Here is a 21,052-nt window from a genome sequence, read left to right as displayed (position 1 = left end):
TTCACTAACAAAACAAACCTAGTAACAATTTCCAACATGAAGTATTTTTTATTTTAGTATTATTATAATTTTTTTCTCAGGTAACAACACATTTTGATATTCTCTTCACTTTTATCTCTGTCTGTCAACAATCCCCGATGGGAAACCTACAGATTAAGTATTTTTGGTGGCTGGGACAGACGCCCGCATCGTGAAAAGACAGGGGGCTTGTCTGCGAGGACTGTGGGTTCCCACACAGGCGTGTCAACTGAATGTCTAAGGGGAGAATTGATGGGCGAGGGAGCGGCGACCTGTAATACCCTGGCTCTTCGCCCAGTGCCTCAGGCCCCATGTGACTTGCTGGGGTTCTGTCTTTTGTCATGCGACCCCTTTGGCCATCAGGGTTCTGAGTAGGTGCTGGCTCAGCAATCTGAAGGTCAACCCTGTTACGACGGTACAGTGATCCATTTACTTCGACCAAGTAGGAGCGTGGTGCCACTTTCTGTACACAGGATCTGAGTCTCCAGAGGCCTGTCCGGTTCCCTGGTAGTGGCTTCATTCGCACCGTTTCACCCACCCTGAGCTCAGGTAAGTCTTTTGCTGATTTGTCGTAGATGAATTTGGAGACCTGTCTTCTGTGACGTAGCTTCACCAGCACGTCTGTCACCACACATGGCACGAGGAGAGTGCTGGCTACTGGCAGAGCTGCTTTTAAGCGCCGTGCCATGAGGTGCTGTGCCGGGCTGCTATTCATGCCTTCTGTCGGGGTATTGCGCCACTGCAGGATTGCTTTCCAGGCATCTTTGCCCTCTCGCAGAGCCTTTTTGCGGTTTTACTGCGGACCCCGCCTTCCCATTAGCTTTTGGATGTCGTGGTGATGAAGTGACGTGCTCGAATTCCAAAAATTTGCTGCAGGATGGGAACTCAACTCCGGAGAATTGGGGTCCATTGTCTAAAATTACCCTATCTGGCTGGCCATAGCGGGCAAACTGAGCCTTGCAGCGTTTGATCGTTGTCTCTGCTGAGAAGTTGGGGAGGAGGTCAATCTCCCAAAAGTCTGAGTAATGATCGACTACAAGCAGGAAGACTTTGCCACTGTGCTGGAAGAGATCTAGACTTACTATCTGCCAGGGGCGCATCGGTAGCTTGTGGGACATCATCTCTCTCTGTTGCTCAATGGCATATTCATTGCAGACTGTGCATTTACTGACCGTCTTTGATTTCACTCTGCATTCCTGGCCAATACAGTGTGTCATGTGCTTGTCTGTAACAGGCCTCACCACCTATGTGGCTTGAGTGCACGTGCGCCAACATCTCAGGGCGCAGAGACCGGGGAATACCAACTCTCCGACACTTGAATATTACTCCGTTTTGAACACTGAGCTCCTCTTTGACTGGCCAACATTCTCTGACGGCTAAAGCGGTTTCTTCCCTGCAGTCGGGCCAGCCCATCAGAATCACAGACCTCAATGCCTGGAGTTGCTCGTCCCTGTCTGTGTGCTGTCTGATAAGGCATTGGTCTGTAACATTGAGGTAGTCAGCCTGGTTGATGTGTCGAACATCCACTTGCTCTGTTTGCAAGCTGCACGCTGCGTGTTGTTCACGCATGGAGCGTGTGTGAGTACCTGATGCATGCAGTAGCCCTGCTGAGCGTGTCACTCACATACATCTCTGGCCCTGGCTTATACACCACCTCGAGGTTGTAGTTTTGTAGGGCCAGTAGCATGCTCTGCAGTTATTTTGGGGCATTCAGAAGAGGCTTGCAGAATATAGCAATTAGGGGCTTGTGATCTGTCTCTGCGGTAATATTGTCGCGCCCGTACAGGTAGTGGTGGAAGCGTTGGCATGCAAACACAATGCTGAGGCACTCCTTCTCTATCTGGGCATAGTTCTGCTCTGTTGGGGTGAGTGCCCTAGAGACGAATGCCACAGGCTGGCCCTCCTGCATGAGGCAACAGCCAAGTCCATACTGGCTTGAGTCACTCTGAATCGTGACAGGTTTTGACACATTGTAGTATCGCAGTACAGGTGTCTGGGTGACCAGTTGTTTTATTTCCCTCACCGCTGCATCATGTTTTGGGAGCCAATGCCAGATGGTGTCCTTGTCCATGAGCCTCCTTAGTGGCTCACACACTTCAGAGAGCCGCGGTAGGAATTTGGCCAGGTAGGTGACGGATCCGACGAAGCGCTGCACTCCCTTCACGTCAGATGGGTGGGGCATTTCCAAGACAGCCTTCACTTTTTCCTCCACCTTCAATCCGGTGGAGGACAAGATGTGCCCATGAAAGCGGACCTCTGGCTCTTTAAACTGAAGCTTTTTTATGCTCAGCCTTAGCTTGACCTGTCTGCATCTGACCATCAGGGCCAGCAGCTTGGCGTCATGGTCACATTCTGCCTCCTCATCACTGTCCCCACAGCCCACTACGAGAATGTCATCTGCTATGGGTTCCACACCACTGAGTCCCATCAACAGCTCATGCTGTTTCTGCTGATACACCTCTGGAGCCACGGAGACACCAAACGGAAGCTTCAACCACCTCTTCCTGCCCCAGGGTGTCCAAAAGGTGGTCATGTAGCTGCTGGGCTCGTCAAGCTTGCACTGCAGGAAGGCATCTCTGGCATCCACGAGCGTGAAGACTCTGGCCTTTGGGAGCTTGTAGAACATCCTCCAACGTGGGCATAATGTAATGTGAACGTCACAGAGCCCGGTTGAGGTGTTTAGGATCAATGCATATCCGTAGCTTGTCTGGTTTCTTGACGATAACCATATTACTTATCCAGTCTGTAGGCTCTGTGACGGATATGATGTGGCCATCTGCTTCGTATTTGTCTAGCTGAGCCTTCGTAGCTATTTTCATGGCCACTGGTACATTGCTGCGTCCAACTCAAAGTGGACTTCCCCGGGAACTGACTCGACCGGTGCGTTGAAGACATCATGGTACTTGCTTAGGAGTGTCTCCTTGCTCAGGGGCCCAGCCTGGACTTGTCTATAATGTTAAGATCAGCTGGGATGGTGAAGTTAATAAGCCCAAGGCGCTCGCATGTAGAACCTGACAGTAATGACTGACTAGCCTCAACTATTTCAAACTCAAGGGTGTATTTCACAAAACACACTGTCACAAACAGGCCTAAAGAGGTAATGAACTGGCCTGAATACAGTTTCAGCTTGGTGCTACTCTGTGTGAGTTTGTCTCTGGGCGCGAGCCTCCTTTTGTCTTTAAGGCTCATAACGTTGCATGTTGCCCCTGAATCTAGCTGGCATTGCTGTGGTTTATTATTAAGTAGCAGAGTGACAAACCACTTTTGTCCTTTTGCCCTCACTGCCCCTATGCACTTGCTAGCATATACATCCTCTGTGCTGTCGTTCCCTTCATCTGTGTGTTTCCATGGAGTGTACTTTACCCTCCTTTCTCTTGCTTTTCATGCAGACCCTTGCGTAGTGATTAGCTGTACCACAGGATTTGCATATTTTTTCCATAGGCTGGGCAGTGTTCTTTTCCTCGTCCATGAGAAATGCCACAATATTGGCATGTATTGGGGTTGTCTACTGCAGAGTTGGCTGTAGTATTAGCATTAGCTGTGGCAAAGGGGAATTTCGTCACTGGCTGCCTGAACGTAGAATTGACATTGTCCATATGTTGCCTTTCTAGCTCCATGGACCTTATCCGTATACCAGTAAGCTCTGCTGCACGGGATGTCTCCACTGCCAAGGCCAGCATCAGGTCACGTTCTCTCAGCAAACGTCTAGGGGTGCCCTCATCAGTTATGCCAAGCACAATCTTATCTCTGATCAGTTCATCTCTTAAAGCACCATAGTCACATGTAGCCTTTTCCCTTAACCTAGTGACAAAGCTGTCAATGGACTCCCCATCCTCCTGTTTGCAACGACCGAAAACATAACGCTCGTAGATGACGTAAAGTAATGTTCAAGAGCATCAAGAATAGCTATAGCGTTACCTTGCTGAGCTGCTGTTAGGTTCAGGTTGTGTTTGTATACGTGTCGGCATTCAGTTCCAATTATAGTCCTCAAAGTGGCAGCCACTACCTCATCGTCCTTTTCCAGAAGTCCCGTTGCTAGCGCATAGTCCTCCCATTCACTTCTAAACGTATCCCAGTTCGTGCTCCAATCCCCGCTGAGCTTCATAACGGCGGGAGGAGGAATGTTCGCTGCCATGTCTAACCGGTGCTAACAACACTGAAGCTAACTAGCAAACTCACTCTAGCGAAGGCCAATTCCGGGCAAAATTTTACACAAATAAGCATTTGTTTGGTAAACCAGAACAGGTGACTCTAATTTGGGGAAAGCATGGTTAGTTATCCGACTCTGACACCATGTCTGAATGTTAAATGACGAGACAGATGCATTGATGCGAGTAACCAGTCTTGTTCAGTACATCACAATTACATCCGGGTATCTCAAGCACCCCGGTAAAACACAAGAGTTGCAGTAATGAACATTTACCAACAGATGGCATCACTGTGCCATCTTACAACCATAACAATGGCGTTTGGGGATGAATTATTGCAGATATAGTTAGGCCTAGGTCCTGAGCAGCAGCATCGAAATGGTTAACATCGAAAATCCTATTACTTAACTACTGTTACATTTTATTCGAGTTAGACGTCTACATCACGTGGTACTTCTAAGCAGTTTAGACCAGGAGAACCCGGTTAAATTGGATACGGAGCTTAATTTGGAGTTTTCAGCATGGACTTTCTAACAGATCAAGATGCGAAAAAGGTCAGCCTAAAATATTTATAATTATTTTGTATTGTATTTCATGTCAATCCTGCGTAGTCATGGCTCTCATAGCGATGGCTATCGTCACTTATATAATTTCAGTAAATCCGTTACTTATCCTGTAGGCTGCACAGATATGAGAAGCATTTAATTTTTAGGCTACATTTTGTACAACAATGTGACATTTTTGTCCATACAGTGAAAATGCAACTTGCATGCCCGTGATTCAAGTGATTTACAACGTAGCACATGCAGCCTACTCACTGAATTAATTGTAGACCATCAGCGACCCTTACATAACTTCAACTGCTGCCAAGACCTCCGCTACAATTCTAATTAAAAAACTAAACTAACGTAAACACATTTTGTGAAAATCCAAGTAACAGCCAAAAAAATGTATTTCTATAGGAATCTAGTGTGCATATACTGTGGTGGTGAATACTTTCTGGACCTTTTCAACAGTACCACGAGGACGGGTACCTGGTCCTGGACGGGCTCCTCAGCCCGGCGGAGTGTGATGAGCTCCGGCTGAGGATGGGAGAGATCGTGGACCGGATGGACGTTCCAGAACATTGTCGGATCCAGTTCTCCACTAATCACGACGAGCAGTTGAAAACACAGGTTAACATCCCACTGGGCAAAACTGGTTGATTCAACGTCACTTCCACGTTATTTCAAGAAAAACATAAAATGTGTTGACATTGAATCAACTTGGGAAAATTATTTCGATTTGCAAAAAGTAGTCAATGTAAGGGACATTTTTTCAACCAAATGTAAATCAAAACGAGATGTTGAGCCGACATCTGTGCCTGGTGGGATTGCACAGGAATTGATTGAATTGGTTTGCTTTCTGCACCATTTGACCCAACCATGTGTCTTCTCCATGCCTACCTATTAAAATTATAAAGATGCAGGTAAGGTTCTTTATTCCCTCCTATGCACTTCCTCCCTCTAGAATTATCTTTATAATAATTCCTTTGCCAATGTCACCTGTGTAACATTATCGCATTCCACACTGCCCTTCCCCACCTGGACAAAATGAGCACCCATGTGAGAATGCTGTTCATTGACTTCAGCGTTCAACAACACATTTGCCACGCTGATCCTCAACACGGGGCGCCATCAGCGGTGTGTGCTTAGTCCCCTCCTGTAATCCATATTCACCCACGACTGCATGGTCAAGCACGACTCCAACATCATTAAGTTTGCTGACAACACAACAGTGGTTGGCCTGATCACCGACAACGATGAGACAGCCTATAGGAAAGAGGCCAGAGACCTGGCAGTGTGGTACCAGGACAACAACCTTTCCCTCAACGTGAGCAAGACAAAGGAGCTGATCGTGGACTACAGGAAAAGGAGGGCCGAATACGCCCCCATTCACATCGGCGGTGCTGTAGTGGAGTGGGTTGAGAGTTTCAAGTTCCTTGGTGTCCACATCACCAAGAAACTATCATGGTCCAAACACACCAAGACATTCGTGAAGAGGGCACGACAACACATTTTCCCCCTCAGGAGGCTGAAAAGATTTGGCATGGGTCCCCAGATCCTCAAAAGGTTCTACAGCTGCACCATCGGACATCCTGATTGGTTGCATCACCGCCTGGTATAGCAACTGCTCGGCAGCAGACCGTAAGGCGCTACAGAGGGTAGTGCGTACGGCCCAGTACATCATTGGGGCGAAGCTTCCTGCCATCCAGGACCTATATACTAGGGGGTGTCAGAGGAAGGGCCAAAAAATTGTCAGTGACTCCAGTCACCCTAGTCATAAACTATTTTCTCTGCTACCGCACGGCAAGCGGTACCGGAGTGCCAAGTCTAGGTCCAGAAGGCTCCTTAACAGTTTCTACCCCCAAGCCATAAGACTGCTGAACAATTAATCAAAAGGCCACCTGGACTATTTACATTGACACCCTCCCCCTTTGTTTTTACACTGCTGCTACTCACTGTTTTATCTATGCATAGTCATTTTACCCCTACCTACATGTACAAATGACCTCGACTAACCTATACCCCCGCACATTGACTCGGTACCCCCTGTATATAGCCTCGTTATTTTGTTACTTTTTATTTTGTTTATTTAGTAAATATTATTTAGTAAATCTTGAACTGCATCGTTGGTTAAAGGCTTGTAAGTAAGCATTTCACAGTAAGGTCTACTACACCTGTTGTATTCGGCACAAAAAAAGTGATTTGATCTTATAGCTGGAATACCTTATCCTTATCTATCTGCAGGGAAACGCTGACTACTTCATCACCAGTGGAGATAAGATCCGCTTCTTCTTTGAGAAAGGAGTTTTTGATGATAAAGGTGAGGCCTTATTATGAATCAAGGTTAATCTCTCATCTCACTGAAATGTGAAGCAATATAGAATGTGTTGGATTTATTTGACATTGATTGACAGCTAAGTGTCACTTGTTTATAGGAAATTTCACCGTGCCAAAAGAACGCTCTCTCAACAAAATTGGACATGGTGAGTTTCAAATCTTTGATTAGATGTGGTGCTTATCTTTCATAAGTTCTGAAAATATTTTTTTGCCAAGACTATCAGATAGATTTAGTATCCAGTAATCTACAGTATTCATGATCCATTTTCATCTCCAATAGCACTCCATGCCTATGAGCCTTTATACAAAACTGCCACTCATTCACCCAAGATTCAGGTGAGAATTCCTTCAGAAACTAGTCAGTAAAGGACACAACAGAAACTGTTACAGTTAGACTAACACTGAATAATACAGACTTAACTCTTATCTGTATTTTTTTGAAATTGCACTGTCGGTTAAGGGGCTCATAAGTAAGCATTTCACTGTAATACCTGTTGTATTCGGCGCATGTGACTTATAAAATTTGATTTGATTGCTCTGTTTGTCTCCCAGGGTATAGCCAAGAAGCTTGGTCTGAAGAGTCCTGTGATTTTGCAAAGCATGTACATTTTCAAGGTAGAGTGCACACCAGCTTTTTACCTTTCACTAGTCTGACTGTTTCTTTAGAAAGTGTGGTAGCTGGTTCTGACATTACTCGGTTGTGTTTTTCAGCAACCAGGGATCGGTGGAGAAGGTAAGAAAATGACTGAAACAACTGTTTACGAATACTGTAGAGTTTCTGTGTCTGTGATTTTGTGTGTGTGTGTATTTTGAACCCCATATGGCACTTTGCCTGCTTGTTTGTCAGTGACGCCCCACCAAGATGCTACATTCCTCCACACGGAGCCCCTGGGCAGGGTGATGGGCGTGTGGATCGCCCTGGAGGATGCCACCCTGGACAATGGCTGCTTGTGGTTCATCCCCGGCTCACACAACAGTAAGGCACTAATGATGACCTTTGACCCATATTAAAAGTCCATTCATTATTCATTGGTGCCGAGACACGGGACTGGTTATTTATCTCAGCTCCTCCTTTGAGGAGCTGAGATTGAGACTGCCTTCATCAGTCTCAACCAGGTTTTGAATAACAGGAGTGCCCCCCTAAGGAGTCAGCATGCATTTCAAACCATGATCTCCCCCTTCCCTCTAGATGGTATCACCCGACGTATGGTTCGGACCCCGGAAGGCACCTATCCCCTGACAGACTTTATTGGGAGAGAGGCAACCTATGACGATAAGCTGTTCATACCTGCACCTGTCAAAAAAGGTATGTGGCTCATTTCTACTGCTAACTGTCAACTGGCCTGTAATGGTGGGTTGCATAATATTTACATAAAATAAACCAAAGTGTGCCTCGCTCTTGACATCAGGGACACTGACCTCAAAAGGGTTGGTTAATAACTGCAAAACAGACCTCAGTTTGTAGTGTCTGCACTGTTGTCTTTTCCACTGTGTGAGATGGAGCAGGGTGGAGTGGGGGTCAAAGGGTACTGAGTGGTAAAGACCGAAGCACACAGCCAGTTAACACTTCATTGACTTTTGAGTCTTTAGTAACCGTTAAAGCTGAGTTACAATCAGAAAGTATCAACATGCACAGTTGACTTGAAAACTGGTCTGTCAGTTTCATGACTGTTCCGTAGAGAAACATTGATAGCAGGTTAGTAAGTAACTGTCTATCTATTTTGTCTCTGCTCAGGTGGGGTGGTGCTGATCGAGGGAAAGGTTGTCCATAAAAGTGAGCAGAACGCGTCAGAAAAATCACGCCATGTCTACACTTTCCACATCATGGAGTCTCAGGAGACAAAATGGAACCCTGAGAACTGGTGAGTGTATGACAATGTTCCTTCCTATGAAGTCAAACACACATAATCCAGGAAAATAGGTAATAGTCAATGCTCAATTAGGAACTGGGTGGTTCGAACCCTGAATTTCTTATTGGCTGACAGCTGTGGTATATCAGCCCATATACAATGCATTCGGAAAGTATTCAGACCCCTTGACTTGTTCCACATTTTTCTACATTACAGCCTTATTCTAAAATGGATTAAATAGTTTTTTCCCCCTCATCAATTTACACACACTACCACATAATGATACATCAAAAACAGGTTTTTGCAAGTGTATTAAAAATAAACTTAAATATTACATTTACCGTAATTTCTGGACTATTAAGCGCACCTGAATATAAACCGCACCCACTGAATTATAAAAAAAATGTGTATTTTGTACATAAATAAGCCGCACACGTCTATAAGCCGCAGGTGCCTACCGGTACATTGAAACAAATTAACTTTACACAGCCTTCAAACGAAACACGGCTTGTAACAAAAATAAATAGGCTTTAACGAAACACGGCTTGTAACAAAAATGAAACAGTAGCCTACCAAGAAAGTCATTGGTCACTATCTTCCTCCTCCTGTGCACTGAAAGCACTGAAGTCATCTCCTTCGGTGTCGGAGTTGAATAGCCTCAGAATTGCTTCATCCGATGTTGGATCGTTTTCATTGTCGCTCTCGTCACTTTCATCCGGAGGCAAATTTCCCGCTGAGCTCATGCTGCCCCTTCAACACGCAGCAGTCCAGCCTTTCGAAACACGCTGATGATAGTGGATTTTTTGATAATGCTCCATGCTGTCAGGACCCACTGGCAGACTTGACCATAAGTTGCTCTTCGCATGCGGCCCGTTTTAGTGAAGGATTTCTCCCCACTTGTCATCCAAGCCTCCCACTGAACACGGAGCTCCACCTTAAATGCACAATTTACACTGATGTCGAGTGGCTGTAAATACTTTGGGCCATCTGCTTTTCTTCCCTCTGAAAGCTTTTGTTGTCTTTTTGCACTGAGTCAGTTCCTCACGCTGCTTTCCAACGTCTTATCATCGACTCATTAAGGCCAAGCTCCCATGCAGCAGCTCTATTTCCTTTTCCAACAGCCAGTTCGATCTCCTTCAACTTGAAAGCTGCATCATATGCTTTTCTCCATGTCTTTGCCATGATGAGGGTGACAAAATTACTACTGTAATCAGAATGATGGGATGTTTGAGCGCGCTCGATTTACGTCACATTATGTGACGTGCTCAGTTTTTTGGCGGCATGAATCTTGTGAAAGCGAGGGAAAATTCATAAATTAGCCGCATCATTGTATAAACCGCGAGGTTCAAAGTGTGGGAATAAAGTAGCGGCTTATAGTCCGGAAATTACGGTACATAAGTATTCAGACCCTTTACTCAGTACTTTGTTGAAGCACCATTGACAGCGATTACAGCCTTGAGTCTTCTTGGATAAGATGCGACAAGCTTGGTACACCAGTATTTGGGGAGGTTCTCCCATTCTTCTCTGCAGATCCTCTCAAGGTCTGTCAGGTTGGATGGGTAGTGTCACTGCACAGCTATTTTCAGGTCTCTCCAGAGATGTTCGATCAGGTTCAAATCCGGGCTCTGGATGGGCCACTCAAGGACATTCAGAGACTTGTCCCGTAGCCACTCTTGCGTTGTCTGGGCTGTGTGCTTTGGGCTGTTGTCCTGTTGGAAGGTGAACTGTCGTCCCAGTCTGAGAACCTGCTCCAGAGCACTCAGGACTTCATCAAGGATCTCTCTGTACTTTGTTCCAGGCATCTTTCCCTTGATCCTGAGTCTCCCAGTCCCTGCCGCTGAAAAACATCCCCACAGCATGATGCTGCCACCACCATGCTTCACCTTAGGGATGGTGCCAGGTTTCTTCCAGACGTGATGCTTGGCATTCAGGCAAAATAGTTCAATCTTGGTTTCATCAGACCAGATCATCTTGTTTCTAATGGTCTGAGAGTCCCTTAGGTGCCTTTTGGCAATCTCCATGCAGGCTGTCATGTGCCTTTTACTGTTGAGTGGCTTACTTCTGACCACTCTACCATAAAAGCCTGATTGGTTGAGTGCTGCAGAGATGTTGTCCTTCTGGAAGGTTCTCCCATCTCCACAGAGGAACTCTGGAGCTCTTGTCAGAGTGACCATCGGGTTCTTGGACACCTCCCTGACCAAGGCCATTTCTCCCTATTGCTCAGTTTGACCAGGCGGCCAGCTCTAGGAAGAGTCTTGGTGGTTCCAAACTTCTTCAATTGAAGAATAATGGAGGCCACTTTGTTCTTGGGGACCTTCAATGCTGCAGACATTTTTTGGTCCCCTTCCCCAGATCTGTGCCTCGACACAATCCTGTCTTGGAGCTCTACTGACAATTCCTTCGACCTCATGGCTTGGTTTTTGCTCTGACACGCCCTGTCAACTGTGGGACCTTAAAATGACAGGTGGGTGCCTTTCCAAATCATGTCCAATCAATTGAATTTACCACATGTGGACTCCAATCAAGTTGTAAAAACGTCTCAAGGATGATATATTCCATTTTAGAATAAGGCTGTAATGTGGAAAAAGTGAAGGGGTCTGAATACTTTCCAAATGCACTGTATACCACGGGTAGGGCAAAGCATTTATTTTTACTGCTCTAATTACATTGGTAACCAGTTTATAATAGCAATAAGGCACCTCGGGGGTTTGTGGTATATGACCAGGCACTCCGCGTTGCATCGTACATAAGAACAGCCCTTAGCCGGGGTATATTGGCCATAGACCACACCCCCTCGGGCCTTATTGCTAAATTATAAACTGGGTGGTTTGAGCCCTGAATTCTGAATGGCTGAAGGCTATGGCACATCATAACGTATACCACAGGTATGACAAAATATTTAGTTTTACTGCTAATTACATTGGTAGCCAGTTTATAATAGCAATAGGGCTCCTCTGGGGTTTGTGATATGGCCAATATACCATATATATACACTATATAGTGTCCAGGCACTCCGCATTGCGTGTAAGAACAGCCCTTAGCCGTGGTACACTGCTAAAAAAAAATAAAGGGAACACTAAAATAACACATCCTAGATCTGAATGAATGAAATATTCTTATTAAATACTTTTTTTGAATGTGCTGACAACAAAATCACACACAAATTATCAATGGAAATCAAATTTATCAACCCATGGAGGTCTGGATTTGGAGTCACACTCAAAATTAAAGTGGAAAACCACACTACAGGCTGATCCAACTTTGATGTAATGTCCTTAAAACAAGTCAAAATGAGGCTCAGTAGTGTGTGTGGCCTCCACGTGCCTGTATGACCTCCCTACAACGCCTGGGCATGCTCCTGATGAGGTGGCGGATGGTCTCCTGAGGGATCTCCTCCCAGACCTGGACTAAAGCATCCGCCAACTCCTGGACAGTCTGTGGTGGATGGAGCGAGACATGATGTCCCAGATGTGCTCAATTGGAGTCAGGTCTGGGGAACGGGCGGGCCAGTCCATAGCACCAATGCCTTCCTCTTGCAGGAACTGCTGACACACTCCAGCCACATGAGGTCTAGCATTGTCTTGCATTAGGAGGAACCCAGGGCCAACCGCACCAGCATATGGTCTTACAAGGGGTCTGAGGATCTCATCTCGGTACCTAATGGCAGTCAGGCTACCTCTGGCGAGCACATGGAGGGCTGTGCGGCTCCCCAAAGAAATGCCACCCCACACCATGACGGACCCACCGCCAAACCGGTCATGCTGGAGGATGTTGCAGGCAGCAGAACGTTCTCCACGGCGTCTCCAGACTGTCACGTCTGTCACATGTGCTCCATGTGAACCTGCTTTCATCTGTGAAGAGCACAGGGCGCCAGTGGCGAATTTGCCAATCTTGGTGTTCTCTGGCAAATGCCAAATGTCCTGCACGGTTTTGGGCTGTAAGCACAACCCCCACCTGTGGACGTCGGACCCTCATGGAGACTGTTTCTGACCATTTGAGCAGACACATGCACATTTGTGGCCTGCTGGAGGTCATTTTGCAGGGCTCTGGCAGTGCTCCTCCTGCTCCTCCTTGCACAAAGGCGGAGGTAGCGGTCCTGCTGCTGGGTTGTTGCCCTCCTACGGCCTCCTCCACGTCTCCTGATGTACTGGCCTGTCTCCTGGTAGCGCCTCCATGCTCTGGACACTACGCTGACAGACACAGCAAACCTTCTTGCCACAGCTCGCATTGATGTACCATCCTGGATGAGCTGCATTACCTGAGCCACTTGTCTGGGTTGTAGACTCCGTCTCATGCTACCACTAGAGTGAAAGCACCGCCAGCATTCAAGTGACCAAAACATCAGCCAGGAAGCATAGGAACTGAGAAGTGGTCTGTGGTTATCACCTGCAGAACCACTCCTTTATGGGGGTGTCTTGCTAATTGCCTATAATTTCCACCTGTTATCTATTCCATTTGCACAGCAGCATGTGAAATGTATTGTCAATCAGTGTTGCTTCCTAAGTGGACAGTTTGATTTCACAGAAGTGTGATTGACTTGGAGTTACATTGTGTTGTTTAAGTGTTCCCTTTATTTTTTTGAGCAGTGTATATTGGCCATATACCACATCACCTCGGACCTTATTATTTAAATGTACACCTTTTTATTGGTTAGTGAGTGTTCCAAATGGATCTTCGTCAGGTCTTTCACAGAATAGCACACATATGAGGCATTGGCGTCACGCTGTACACTTCTGATACTGTATTTATTTCAATGTAAGAGATTAGGGGGGATATAAGAAGGTGTTGAGGTAAAGGTGTTCCTCACTCTTTTTTGACAGGTTACAGCCCACAGAGGACCTTCCTTTCCCTGCCCTGTACACCAAGTAATCCTGGTTCACTCTGTCTGCCACTACACTGAATGGATGGACAGAGGCAGACACCTTCACTTGTCCCTAGAGACGATTAGTAAAAACAATTATCAGAATTGGGCTGCCTGTGTGTGTGCATGTGCTTCAGGGTATTAGTCAGAAGACATGTAGTTAGGCTTTATAAGATTAGTGAACATTTAGTAGTAGCACACTGAAGTGAGCAATGAACCAATGTGTTTGCGTGTAGAACAGTTAATTCAAATCACGTGTTTTAGCATTCAGATTCCCTTAAGTATCCAATTTATCTTCTCTCTGATCAGAAACAGGTTTGCCTCATCAAGGTATGTCTTCCTGATAGATCAATGTGAGACATTATGCCCACAAATACAGTGCCTTGCGAAAGTATTCGGCCCCCTTGAACTTTGCGACCTTTTGCCACATTTCAGGCTTCAAACATAAAGATATAAAACTGTATTTTTTTGTGAAGAATCAGCAACAAGTGGGACACAATCATGAAGTGGAATGACATTTATTGGATATTTCAAACTTTTTTAACAAATCAAAACCTGAAAAATTGGGCGTGCAAAATTATTCAGCCCCCTTAAGTTAATACTTTGTAGCGCCACCTTTTGCTGCGATTACAGCTGTAAGTCGCTTGGGGTATGTCTCTATCAGTTTTGCACATCGAGAGACTGACATTTTTTCCCATTCCTCCTTGCAAAACAGCTCGAGCTCAGGGAGGTTGGATGGAGACCATTTGTGAACAGCAGTTTTCAGTTCTTTCCACAGATTCTCGATTGGATTCAGGTCTGGACTTTGACTTGGCCATTCTAACACCTGGATATGTTTATCTTTGAACCATTCCATTGTAGATTTTGCTTTATGTTTTGGATCATTGTCTTGTTGGAAGACAAATCTCCGTCCCAGTCTCAGGTCTTTGCAAACTCCATCAGGTTTTCTTCCAGAATGGTCCTGTATTTGGCTCCATCCATCTTCCCATCAATTTTAACCATCTTCCCTGACCCTGCTGAAGAAAAGCAGGCCCAAACCATGATGCTGCCACCACCATGTTTGACAGTGGGGATGGTGCGTTCAGGGTGATGAGCTGTGTTGCTTTTACGCCAAACATAACGTTTTGCATTGTTGCCAAAAAGTTCCATTTTGGTTTCATCTGACCAGAGCACCTTCTTCCACATGTTTGGTGTGTCTCCCAGGTGGCTTGTGGCAAACTTTAAACGACACTTTTTATGGATATCTTTAAGAAATGGCTTTCTTCTTGCCACTCTTCCATAAAGGCCAGATGTGTGCAATATACGACTGATTGTTGTCCTATGGACAGAGTCTCCCACCTCAGCTGTAGATCTCTGCAGTTCATCCAGAGTGATCACGGGCCTCTTGGCTGCATCTCTGATCAGTCTTCTCCTTGTATGAGCTGAAAGTTTAGAGGGACGGCCAGGTCTTGGTAGATTTGCAGTGGTCTGATACTCCTTCCATTTCAATATTATCGCTTGCACAGTGCTCCTTTGGATGTTTAAAGCTTGGGAAATGTTTTTGTATCCAAATCCAGCTTTAAACTTCTTCACAACAGTATCTCGGACCTGCCTGGTGTGTTCCTTGTTCTTCGTGATGCTCTCTGTGCTTTTAACGGACCTCTGAGACTATCACAGTGCAGGTGCATTTATACGGAGACTTGATTACACACAGGTGGATTGTATTTATCATCATTAGTCATTTAGGTCAACATTGGATCATTCAGAGATCCTCACTGAACTTCTGGAGAGAGTTTGCTGCACTGAAAGTAAAGGGGCTGAATAATGTTGCACGCCCAATTTTTCAGTTTTTGATTTGTTAAAAAAGTTTGCAATATCCAATAAATGTCGTTCCACTTCATGATTGTGTCCCACTTATTGTTTATTCTTCACAAAAAAATAGTTTTATATCTTTATGTTTGAATCCTGAAATGTGGCAAAAGGTCGCAAAGTTCAAGGGGGCCGAATAGTTTCGCAAGGCACTGTATACCCTGCTATCTCTGGATGAAAAACAGACAAACATCTAGCATAAAAGGCCTTTAATGATGCAACAATCTGCCATGCAATACAAGTGCTTCCTGTCAAAGGCAAGAACAAGCTCATAAATTATCATTACGGATTATTGGAAAAGGCAACAAACAAAATACTACTTATTTATTACAGATTCATCAAATACTGTCAGTTCCATGCTGAGAAAACAAGTAAACAAACATTATAAAAAGAGAAGGTCTCTCCAGAATGCACAGTAAACTGGAGGAAGGGGAATTGGAGCCTGGCTGTACCAGACTCAATGTGCACTATGGTTTGAGTGCCAATTTCAGTCTAGTTTAACTAGGCTATGGGAACGCAGAGGCTCCTATGGACCACAGGAGGTTGGTGGTACCTTATTTGTGGAGGATGGGCTTCTGGTAATGGCTGGAGCGGATTGGTATCAAATACATGGTCTCCATGGGTTTGATGCCATTACATTCCCTCCATTCCAGACATTGATTCATCCTCCCTTCAGCAGCCTCCACTGCTATGGACAGTTGTAGTTTAACGTGACATGTCTGACTCAGAGGCGTTTACACAGGCAGATCAATTCTGATAACAAGCTGATCTGATTGGTCAAGACTAATTAGTGGAAAAAGATCAGAAGAATTGGGCTGCCTGTCTAAACACAGCCAGATAGCGAAAGATACATCTACAGATAACTAGTATAGCATCTCAATGTTAGCTGATTTAATTTTAAAAGGGTACATGTAGTTACTTTCATTACACCATAAATACATACCTTCCTTCAGCTTATAAACACTATCAGGAAATGAATTTAATCACTTCAAAATTTAACAAAACATGAATTCAATATGTTCATGACATGTGGCCCTGTTATATCATCTCTACAATTTATTTCCAATATACAAATCATATTTTGGGGGGGATGAACGTTAAGGAAATTAATGTATATTTTGGAGAGGGTCCTATCAAAACACCCAGATAAAAGACAAAGGATTCATAGAAAACTGAAAAGACACTGTAGGGTCATTTCTGTATACAAGTTACAGTAAAGGATTTCAAAATGTTTAATGTCATGCTATAGTGTATAAACTGCTGCCATATTGAAGAATCAACCAGTCTACTTCAACACAAACCATGCTGTCAGCTAGAGTATTTACAGTACTAGGTAATGTGTGATACAAAATATACTTCTTTAAGGCAAATATGTCCCGCAATCAGTCCGTAATATTGCCACAACAAGAAATGCAAATAAATTATAGTCCGATGAAATTGTAACAACAAAAAAAAATGCTCTGAAAAACAAAATGATCAAATTATGTTCTTCAAAAGGCTGTACAAAGGTAGTTTTCCTTTAGCAAAAAAAAGAAGCCCATCACAATTTGTTAAAACGTGCCATTAACCAGTGTCTGCCATGACTGCTGATCAGGGCAGGGAAACTTAATTCCGGCTAAAATACATTTTGTCCAATGTACTGAACTCCATCTCCTGTTGTATAATTAAGTAGTTTGGGATTTCAGCGTGTTACAGTGACTCAGGGACATTCATCCTCTGTCCCTCAGGAATCCCCCACCTCCATCAAGACAGAGCTGGGTCATATTCACTAATAATAATAATAAGAAGAATGTGGGTGCTTCTATTTGTACTATTTTACACATGTACACATGTGTTAATACGCATGTGTGAATTGGAAATGTATTATTTTCTTGCATATCCCAACTCTGAGACACCTTTGCAGAGTGGGGTCGTGGCCAGGGTCAGCCATTATCAACAGTGGTTAGGCACCAAACAGAAAACAGACTGAAACAAGGCAGGACTACCACAAACTTGTCCAATGAGGAATGCTCGTTTTCATTTTCCGTTGCCAAACATTTTGCTACGGTGTGCCCTAATGAATACAACCCTGCTCTCAAACTAAATTATTTAACCTCTCTTATCCTCACCAAGCAACTGATATGGAAAAAAAACCCACAAAAAAACAGTAGTGTGTATTTTGAACCAACTTGTTGTATTCTAGCTGAACATCACTGATTCTATTGTCATGCTGTTGTCCCACAAAATGAAGAGCAAAATCTAGAGTGTATGCTCCGTCTTCATGTATTTCACATAATGTATGCAAGCTCATTCCCTAGCTAGCAGTGCTATCAGATTGTACTTCATCCTTCTTTGTGCCAGCCATATTGATTTTCCCACACACGGTCATGTTAGTGGAGAGATTATCAATGCAACATCAATATAACAGATCATAACTTTTACTCTCACAAAGCAACAAAACAAAAACAATCCTCAGACACCCAATGAGGATTTCCATACATTCCCTTAGACTTTAAAATTCAGAAATTACATTGGTTAGCCTTTCCACTCTGACCTCTGGTCAAGAGGTCACCGTGTGGCTGTGTTTAAGTGCATCTGCTCAGCCGCTGATCACAGACTGAGGAGACCAACTGATCTACAAATCGCCTTGCATCCTAAACGGATACTCACTATGATTTGCAGATCTGTCAGTCTGCCGCCGCCGACTGCAAGGTAGTCGATCTCAAACATGACCTGTGTGCGGTGCTCCACGGGGGTCATCAGAGCAGCAGCAGGATGAAGAGGTAAAGCGGCAGCAGCAGGTTGTCTATCTGCAAGGTGTAGGCCTCCAGCATGGCTACCATGGTGATGGAGCCCACGATCCATGAGTAGGTGGAGTTCAGATTGATGGTGGGGTCGAATATGAGGAAGATAGCCACAGCGATGATCTGGGCAAATACCGACGTGGCTGTGCCCTCCACTGTCTTCTTGGTGCCCGGCCAGCGGATCTCGCCCATGCTGCTGCCGAACACCGACGCCACTGTGTCCCCCACACCCACCGCCAGCACCCCTGCGTAGGGCACCAGGCCCCCCGCCCCAGGCAGGATGCCTTTGGGGGCGCAGGGCTCGGGGAACAGCCAGATAGGCAGGGACATGCCCAGGAGGAGGTAGATGTGGGTGAGGATGAGAGGTCCAGAGTCACGCTCGTCCAGGAACAGGGTGAGTAACTGACGGAGGAGTTGACCCAGCGGGCGGATGCGGAAGTAGCGCACATACTCCAGGAGCAGGAAGGCCCCCAGGCAGCCCACGGACGCCACGTGTAGGAGCTGGCGGTCATACACCAGGCCTGGGACGAAGGTGGCTACTACAATGAGGTGGAAGTACTTTCTGACTACCGTAGAGGCCTGGTGCTTCTTGGAGCCTGACTGGCGCTGGTAGTTCTGGTGCAGCACAACCAGGGTGGCCAGTGTGGCCAACAGCACCCAGTACCCCAGCAGGCACAGACGCTTGTCGTTCAGAGTCACAAAGTCCAGCAGCCACATGATGGGGTGGCGGCGGATGAGGAGGGAGAGCCAGGGCATGAGGATCCCCAGGCCCAGCACAGCCGTCATCATGTGGAAGAAGAGCGACGACACCCAGGTCTCAGACTCCATGAAGCAGAAGAGCAGGGCGAAAAACACCCCTAGGAGAAGAGATCCTACCACCACCACGGGCAGGAAGTAGTGGACAGGCTCCCCTTTGACCTCAGCCATGTTGAGTGAGCGCTTTATGAGCTGGTTGACGATGAAGCTGATGCCCCCGACGATGAGGAGGGCCTCGCCGGGCGTGAAGCAGCGCGGTAGCAGGTAGAGCACGATCAGACTCAGGTAGACGAATATCAGCAGCACCTCCAGAACCTCAATCACCTCCGACACTGTTAGGGTCTGCTTCACTGTGTACAGGATGGCACTGCTCGCCACACCCGCAATCACGCATGTGTTGGTGGGCACGGGCCTTGTGATGCCCAGCGCGAGGAGCGACAGGAACAGTGCCAGCATCATGCCTGTCACTGTGACCACCATGGAGAAACGCTCAAAGTAGACGTTCCCCGAGGCGGCGCACTTCTCCCGCAGCGCCACACCCAGCAGGGGCATCACCATGACGGCTGGGACGATGCCGCTGTTGGCTGACAGGCGCCACTGAAAGACGGCGTTGCCATTACGGAGCAGGCGGTCCCACTTGTGCTGCACGTAGAAGGCCTGGATGACCAGGGCCACGCAGCACCAGGAGTGCTGGTTCCACACGGCCATGTGGACACACATCACCACAGAGAAGACCACTGCAGACTCCACCAGTACCGGGTTGGTCTGCATGGTTGCAATCGGGGGAGAAGACGGGGAGGGAGGGCGGTTCACGGCAGAGGACTCCAGCTCGAACACAAATCTCTTATTTAAAAGGTCTGTCAATTCCTTTCTGCGGCACACATCATGGTTAGTTCTTATTTTAGTCCACAATCTTAGGCCTGTCTTGTATCTGTGAAGACAAAGTATCAAAATGGCTGAAGCAAAATACAGTGAAAAACGATTTAATGATTATCAAAACGTTGAATATATTAGAAACCATTGTTTTCCCATTACACTCACACTTATTTCAAAAGATCCTCACCCCACATCGACTGTTGAAATAGCACTGAACCTTGGCCCACTGACTAATGCCGCGTTCAGTCGCCAGTCGCATTAGGAAACTCGGAAATGTCCGACATGCTAACTGGTTAAACATCACACGTGTATAACTACAACTGGAAATGTTATAGATTCGACTAGTATGTGAACGCGGCATAATGCCCATGACCGATTGCCACACTTAGCATTAACTGTCATGTAGCTAAAAGTGATTATGACTAATAATTGCTATTGATGAATTATTTACCAGAAATTGTACTAGACAGTAAAGTCTAGAGATGACAATCCAAAAGGACAAGTCTAGACAAGTAGAAATGCCTTAACAACAACCTTTTTCTCATACAAGAGGTGGTGAGGGTTAAAATTATTTATACGGTATCTTTAAAACGAACGATTTATGGTAACAAGCGTTAATTCATGATCATTCGAGATATCAAATAGCTTTATGCATTTGCACTGCTACATAACGTGGCCTTGCTACAGATCCCTCTCACTGTAGTGAGAAATGCTTGAATGCAATTTCAGCTGATGCAGCGACCCCGCATCCTAGTTAACGTTAGCAAAGATTAATCTGACAAATGTACAGTGTTGAGTTCTCGTTCAGATAACCGTTTAATGGTCGAATACCGGCTATTTAAAATGAATTGAAAGCATCACAAATAGACTTACCAGGTAAATACTGCACACATCAGAATAAATGAGTAAAGCGATATCTGATCTTTCGACAATTATATTCTGCCCAATCAGCTGGCGTTCCTCATACCCAGTAGGAGGTGGCCATATTGACAGCCATGTCACGTGGTACATGAAACCTTTATTTATGGTA

At 45.6% G+C, this 21,052-nt stretch overlaps 2 protein-coding genes across 4 annotated transcripts; one reads left to right on the top strand and one right to left on the bottom strand.

The window, feature by feature from the left end:
* Positions 1-19: 19 nt before the first annotated feature.
* phyhd1 (phytanoyl-CoA dioxygenase domain containing 1) lies at positions 20-15,641 on the top strand. 2 transcript variants are annotated; one of them, XM_052525366.1, is made up of 11 exons: positions 20-567; positions 5,183-5,341; positions 6,956-7,031; positions 7,147-7,194; positions 7,329-7,384; positions 7,601-7,663; positions 7,760-7,781; positions 7,896-8,024; positions 8,238-8,354; positions 8,784-8,910; positions 13,719-15,641. In XM_052525366.1, the coding sequence occupies exons 2-11, from the start codon at positions 5,255-5,257 to the stop codon at positions 13,765-13,767; spliced, it is 774 nt and encodes a 257-aa protein (XP_052381326.1). In that variant the 5' UTR covers positions 20-567; positions 5,183-5,254; the 3' UTR covers positions 13,768-15,641. The 2 variants fall into 2 exon arrangements, with proteins under 2 accessions (XP_052381326.1, XP_052381325.1); XM_052525365.1 differs by lacking the exon at positions 20-567 and adding an exon at positions 4,550-4,720.
* A 160-nt stretch (positions 15,642-15,801) lies between these two features.
* On the bottom strand, positions 15,802-21,009 carry dolk (dolichol kinase). Of its 2 annotated transcripts, none has more exons than XM_035775632.2 (2): positions 20,896-21,009; positions 15,802-20,077 (listed from the first exon to the last, which is right to left on the bottom strand). In XM_035775632.2, exon 2 carries the CDS (start codon positions 19,915-19,917, stop codon positions 18,346-18,348), a length of 1,572 nt encoding a protein of 523 aa, XP_035631525.1. In that variant the 5' UTR covers positions 19,918-20,077; positions 20,896-21,009; the 3' UTR covers positions 15,802-18,345. The 2 variants fall into 2 exon arrangements, with proteins under 2 accessions (XP_035631525.1, XP_035631526.1); XM_035775633.2 differs by lacking the exon at positions 20,896-21,009 and adding an exon at positions 20,188-20,849.
* Positions 21,010-21,052: the final 43 nt, after the last annotated feature.

This window comes from Oncorhynchus keta, chromosome 9 (assembly GCF_023373465.1).
Source record: "Oncorhynchus keta strain PuntledgeMale-10-30-2019 chromosome 9, Oket_V2, whole genome shotgun sequence".
Taxonomy (NCBI): Eukaryota; Metazoa; Chordata; class Actinopteri; order Salmoniformes; family Salmonidae; genus Oncorhynchus; species Oncorhynchus keta.
This window is presented reverse-complemented; position numbering and strand designations above follow the sequence as displayed.